At 51.8% G+C, this 6,886-nt stretch overlaps 1 protein-coding gene across 1 annotated transcript; it reads left to right on the top strand.

The window, feature by feature from the left end:
* Window positions 1–6: 6 nt before the first annotated feature.
* On the top strand, window positions 7–6,880 carry FOXO4 (forkhead box O4). The gene is made up of 3 exons (XM_005876188.1): window positions 7–866; window positions 4,274–5,333; window positions 5,640–6,880. Exons 1-3 carry the CDS (start codon window positions 414–416, stop codon window positions 5,645–5,647), a joined length of 1,521 nt encoding a protein of 506 aa, XP_005876250.1. The 5' UTR covers window positions 7–413; the 3' UTR covers window positions 5,648–6,880.
* Window positions 6,881–6,886: the final 6 nt, after the last annotated feature.

Genomic DNA, 6,886 nt, shown 5'->3' on the forward strand with positions numbered 1-6,886 from the left:
AAATTTGGGAGGAGTGTGGGGGGGGCAGCAACTTAAAAGGGGGTGGGAACTGCAGCTAAGGAGACGTTTGCTGATGGGAGCGCAATGTACCAGGGGCTACGGTGCCTCAGGTTTAAAAGACCAGGAAGCTGAGTGAGAGATTTGAGGAAAAGTGTTCGCTAGGCGGAGATTACAGGTGGTGTCTCGGAAAGAGCTCTGAGACTGCAGGCTGTAGTCGTGAAGAGAATCAGAGTTGTGTGGAAGGGACAGCTTGGGGAGCTAGGGTTCGGGGGCGAGGGGGGAAGTTCGAGACTTTCTGAGGACTGGCAGGAATGTGCCTCCTGGCCCTGGGTGCTCCCCCCCGGGGGGGAGGCATCGTGAGGGACTGCGGCAGGCTCCTCTGAACGCTGAGCGCCAGAGGTCCAGCTCCACGTATGGATCCAGAGAATGAGAATTCAGCCACAGAGGCTGCCGCGATCATAGACCTCGATCCCGACTTCGAACCCCAGAGCCGTCCCCGCTCCTGCACCTGGCCCCTTCCCCGACCAGAGCTTGCTACTCAGCCGTCCAAGCCGCCCGAGGTGGATCCAGGTCTGGGAGAGAAGGTACACACGGAGGGGCGCACAGAGCCAATCCTGTTGCCCTCTCGGCTCCCAGAGCCGGCAGGGGGCCCCCAGTCCGGGATCCTGGGGGCTGTCACAGGTCCTCGGAAGGGAGGCTCCCGCCGGAATGCCTGGGGAAACCAGTCATATGCAGAGCTCATCAGCCAGGCCATTGAAAGTGCCCCGGAGAAGCGACTGACACTCGCCCAGATCTATGAGTGGATGGTCCGCACTGTGCCCTACTTCAAGGACAAGGGTGACAGCAACAGCTCAGCAGGATGGAAGGTAACTCTGATCCCTCCCAATACCATCTGCCCCTGGGCCCCCTACCTCCTTACTGCTATTCAGGGACCCCTTTTACTCATCTCCACCCCAGAGATCCATCTTCAATAGTAAACTAGACAAACATTTACTTAGGACATAGTATATGCATGCTCAGAGCTTGATGCTGAAGGATCACAAATGAATAAGACACTGTCTTTGCCCTGGAGAAAATTGAATTCTCTGCTCACTGCTCAACACTCCCAGCACAAGTGTTGGCTTGGGCTGCCCCACACACTTATTCCCACAGAGAAGTCTTTATCCTATGTACTGCAGGAGCTGTGTGGGTTCTCCACATAAACCTAGACTTCCCTCTGTCCCCACCTCCCACCCCAACACCTTTTCTCCCATTCCTGTGGGATTACTTGGATTCCCTACTTGCCTCTCGATACCTCAGGGTAGAGGTTCTGTTCTAGAACTCCTCTACTCAAGAAGAAGGAGTGGAGTTAGCAAAAGGTTAAAAAAAAAGTGGTATTCATGGGGTAAGGTTGCTGACCTTACCCACTAAGAAAAAAAAGGACTGTGAACTGCTACCTGTCTCAGTTTACCTGATAATGCCAAGAAATTCTCCCTAGTAAGGGGCTATCCAAGTTTGGGGGGAGAGTTGAGTCATGAGGAAAAAAAAGAGAGATAGGGCTGTGACTTTAGAGCACAAGATCAGCCATTCCTTTGGCTTTCCATGAAGAAACTGAGAGGAAAGATCTCAATAGATGCTCTGAAAACTTGTCTTGAGAAATATGGGGCTCTAATCACAAAATCAGGGAGCTTCAACCCCTATTAATGTCTTGTACGCCCATAGGTGGTAAGGTCAGCATACAAGGAAGTACAAAGAGTCTTCCCCTAGGTACAAGAGATTGAGGGATCAGATCTGCAGTGGCCCTAGGGGTTGAGTAGAACAGAAAATGGGACAGCTGAGACCCTTGGCACTAGTTCTGGGTAGACTGCCACACCACAGCCTCAGCTCATAAAGAGCTCCCCTCCTTGGACCCAGCCTACACAGCTGTTTTTCTTTTCCCTTAGGTTCATTTTTCAGGGTAGAAGAAATAACCATGAGTTGTCAGTTATGCTGTGGGAGTGTAGTCCCTCCTTGTAATTTACACTTGTACAGGCCTTTTAGTTTACAAAATGGTTTTTAAATTTTTTATTTTATGAATCTTCACAACAATTCCGAGATTCCACATTTCACGTATTGGGAAACTAAGGTTTAGAAAGATTTGGAAATTCCCTAATATCAGTAGAATACGGTCTTGAACTCAGGTCTAACTCTAAATCATATGTTCTTGCTGCTAGTCCATGCTGCCAAATTCTCTTAATTGCAATGATGGCAAAGCCAAATCACACTGAGCCTGGGGCCTCAGTCCCCAGTCCCTACCTCTACCCCTACTCCTTGTGCCTGAACTTGCTTAACTGATGACTTGCCCAGGTTACTACCACCCCACCAGGGGGCGGCACCCACTTAGAACAAGAAAACTTAGTTTAGGTGGCTTGGGGAGCAATTAACAGTCACCCCCTTCCAACAGGTAAGAATTATAGGCTCTTAGGGAGCTGATCTCCCTGGGTAGGCAGCTGTACGATATGATGTACTAGTTCCAAGACCTAAAGAAGAGGGGATGAAGAATTGGGTCTCATGGGTATATAGTAGGGAAAGGAAAGGGCCTTCTCAGTAGACCCAGAGTTAGAGGCTGAAATGAGAAATCATGGTGCCACAAGTCACTCAGTTACTAAGAGCCCAGTTTGGATGGACAAGTGTGGTTTCTGGAAGGAACTAAGAGTGTGAACGTAGCCAGAGTAGTTGAAGTGGCATTACTGTAAGGTCTTAGGGAGACAAGAAGTTCTTTAGCTGGATAGCCCTGGAACAAGAAACTACTTAAGCATCTTTCTCCAGGCAAAGGGTCTCCTTACCTAGAGGAGTCTGAAACACATGAAGTGATTTCTCACTAGTCTCAGCCTCCTAGTTGCTCCAAGCCCTTCTGGGCTTTTCCTGAGTTTCTAAATACTGAAGAGCTTCATGTGGGAGGTCAAATCCCCCTAAGGGTGGAGATCTTAATATACAAATTCCTGAGGAGAAGTAAGGGGAAAGAGAAGGGAGGTTGGGGGATCACAAAAGGATGGTTTAACCAGCCTAGGGCAACCAGTAGAAATAAACTGCTCTAGGGGCTCAAGAATCTGCCAATCTCCATTCCCTGGGATCCTGGGGGGGAAAAACTTATCTCTAGTGGAATATCAGCAGAGAGAGAGAAAGGAAGAACACATAGCTTCTAATAACCAAGGCACTGAACAACCAACAGAGCCTTAAGGGGAGCTTTGCCATCACCTGGGGGCCACCGATCAGGCAAGAAATAATTGATTCTGTACCAGGAGGCTGAGTATGTACTGGGAGCTTGGCACTGAAGGGGAGGGGCACTACTGGGGGGTGCTGCCTGACTAGATGACATGATCTGTGTCCTGGGCGCTTACACTTTATGAGACTAATTCTGTGAAACTGTAAAGAACACAATTGGTTAAAATTATGTGGAAGAGATTTAAAATACTCTGCAAGAAATTGAGCTGCAGAAGTCAAGCAGCTACTTTATAAAAGAGAGGAGACTTAAGCTTGGTCTGGATGAACCAGTAAAATTTAGAGGGGAGCTCTTTCCCAGGACAAAGAGGGAAGGAGAGAGGAGTGTATCTTGTGTATTTGAAGCACAGTGAGAAGCATGGCCCAAATGTAGTTGGGTGTGTGTGTGTGTGAATTGGGAGAAATCAGAAACAAGGAATCTTCAAATCCTCTGGAGAGCTGGGGCCCAAATGCCCCCGTGGGGAGTGGAGCGCCCACTGTGCTGAGATTCCAGCCCCTTAGCCTGCTGAGAGAACTGGCTCAGAACAGGGTGGGTCAGTCCTGGGCTGATGTTGCGCCACTATCCTGTAAACTCCACCCAAGCCTGCACTCAAGGAAAGGGGTGGAGCTGTGGAATGCTCTTTCCCATGTGAGTCTAGTTCTTGCTGAACCAGGAGTGTGTCTCCCTGGTTCCCTCCAGCCCCAGACAGCCCCCTCTCCCCCCGCCCCAGAGACTTGAGAGGAGTTTAATGCTCTGAGCTTTTCTAGGGTGGGTGCCCTGCCCTCTGCAGTAGGTTGTTAATCAGCTTGTCTCTGGTGCCCCTGTGCAGAGACGTCTGGAGCTGAGGCTGAGCAGCTTGTCTTCTGGGTGGGAACCGTGTGTGGTCTCCTCCCCAACCCCCACCCCTATCTTTGCCTGTTCTTCCCCTGTATTTGACTAGCTTTGAGTCTCTGTGTGCAGCTGTGTCCCAGCATCCATTTAGACTGGACTGTGGGCCACTGACCTCCCTATACACCACTCATACCCCTTTCCTGCTGCCTCTGCCCTCTCCAGAACTCAATCCGCCACAACCTGTCCCTGCACAGCAAGTTCATCAAGGTTCACAATGAGGCTACTGGCAAGAGCTCTTGGTGGATGCTGAACCCCGAGGGGGGCAAGAGCGGCAAGGCACCCCGCCGCAGGGCAGCCTCCATGGATAGCAGCAGCAAGCTGCTCCGGGGCCGCAGCAAGGCACCCAAGAAGAAACCAGTTGTGCTGCCAGCTCCACCCGAAGGTGCCACTCCGAAGAGCCCTGTTGGCCACTTTGCCAAGTGGTCAGGCAGCCCTTGCTCTCGAAACCGCGAGGAAGCTGATGTGTGGACCACCTTCCGTCCACGAAGCAGTTCAAATGCTAGCACTGTCAGCACTCGGCTCTCCCCGCTGAGGCCAGAGTCTGAGGTGCTGGCGGGAGAGGAAATGCCAGCCTCAGTCAGCAGCTATGCAGGGGGTGTCCCTCCCACCCTGAAGGAAGATCTAGAGCTGTTAGATGGGCTCAATATAACATCTTCCCATTCCCTGCTTTCTCGGAGTAGTCTCTCTGGCTTCTCTTTGCAGCATCCTGGGGTTACGGGCCCCTTACACACATACAGCACCTCCCTCTTCAGCCCAGCAGAGGGGCCCCTGTCAGCAGGAGAAGGGTGTTTCTCAAGCTCCCAATCTCTGGAGGCCCTGCTCACCTCTGATACACCACCACCCCCTGCCAATGTCCTAATGACCCAGGTAGATCCCATTTTGTCCCAGGCTCCCACACTTCTGTTGTTGGGGGGCATACCTTCCTCCAGTAAGGTAGCCACAGGAGTTGGCCTGTGTCCCAAGCCCCCAGAGGCTCCAGGCCCCAGTAGTCTGATTGCCCCTCTTCCGATGATAGCACCACCTCCAGTCATGGTGGGTGCTCCCATCCCCAAGACCCTGGGGACTCCTATGCTTACACCCTCTACTGAAGCTACAAGCCAAGCCAGAATGCCTCAGGATCTCGATCTTGATATGTATCTGGAGAACCTGGAGTGTGATATGGATAACATCATCAGTGACCTCATGGATGGGGAAGAGGGACTGGACTTCAACTTCGAGCCAGGTACTGCTCACAACCTATGCCTCCTCCTAGGTGCTGAGCTACTTCCACAATCTGAGCAAGGGGGAGGGAGACTTAGAACAGGGGATAGGTGGAGCTCCTGGGAAATTGTAGGGAGGATGTCTATTAGAGTGACAGAGTTTGTAGATGGGACTTCCAGGCCCCTCAGCAGTGCTCACCCCTACCATGTAGCACAGGAGTGGTGGGAGATGGGCTGTCTCTGTTTACCTTGGTGTGGACCATGATGGTGGAATGTGGTCATGCCTCAGATGAGCCTCTTACCTTGTCCTTCATTTCTTCTTCCCACAGATCCCTGAGCCATTGCTGGAAGCTTTGTTCCCTGCTTCAGAGGTGGAGCCAGGGGTGACCATGTCCACGTTTTACCCTTGGCCCCACACCGGGAATTTGGGACCCTGCTTTAGAACTAGGGTGGGGTCTACTCACACAGGTGTTGAGGAAGTTATAAAGATAAAGCTGCCCCATATGGGAACTGTGGGGGGAGGGAAAGGAAGGGGGTTTATTCTCACTGTGCCAATTAGGGGGTAAGGCGCCTTCTTGGGAGCCATCCTTGGCTCCCCCTATCCCCACCCCCTAGGTTTTGTAGCAGGGGCGGGCTATGCTGTTGGAAATGTGAAGTCACCAGTGGCCTTACCCCTGCCTTTGGGAGCAGGATTTTTTGTAGCGTCTTATCTGAGCTGGTCCAGGCTAGATTGAGCCTGGGATTTTTATGCATTGGGGGAGTAGTGGGGACCTGGAAGGGCCAAGGTCTGAGCACTGGAGTGGCTCACCAGGCCAAATGACCCTTGGGAGACTGCAGATAACAGAAAGGCTTTATATAAACTTTAAAGATCTATAAACACAAATATAGAGGTTTTTTAACAGTGGCAAGGTGCTAGTGATGAAGAATGCTTTTTTTTTTTTCTTAAGGCTTTGTCATAGTGACATGTTGCAAACACTACAGACATTACTGGGGGAAACATGGGGAAGGGGTACACCAGCAGGAGAGCAGCAGTGGGAAGCAGTACTGAGCAAGGGGAAGCACTCCCATGTGGACCAGGTCTAGAACAAGGTTGGTGCAAAAATAGCTCAGACTTTCCCTAAGGAAAAAGCTAAGCCAGCTCCCCACTCCCACCCCCACCCCACCCCGTCCCACATTCTACCACCTTGTGCCTAGGAGTGTGTGGTGTTGGGATGCAGCCACACATTATCGTGACCCGCTGTAAGTTAGTGCTACAGTGGGAGAGAATATTGAAGGCCTGGAATTTGTTTGTGGCCTGGGAAGGGGGTGGAAGGGGGAAGAGAAGGAGGGAAGGATTTAGGGAGGTAAAGTTAGGCACAGAGACCTCCCTGTTCAAGGCCCCTGACAGCTGTTCCTGCCCTTCTTCCCCTTGCCTGACTGCTGGGGTTATGTGGAAGTGTGTGTGGTGGCAGGCAGGAGGAGGGGTGGAACAGGGAAGGGGGAGCTAGGGAGCTTGGCTGAGGGTCTGGGAAATGAGTGGGGATGGAGGGGAATGTGGATCAGGTTTACTACCACCTGCCAGCCAGGCCATCTGGGG

Source organism: Myotis brandtii, unplaced genomic scaffold (assembly GCF_000412655.1).
Source record: "Myotis brandtii unplaced genomic scaffold, ASM41265v1 scaffold481, whole genome shotgun sequence".
Lineage (NCBI taxonomy): Eukaryota > Metazoa > Chordata > Mammalia > Chiroptera > Vespertilionidae > Myotis > Myotis brandtii.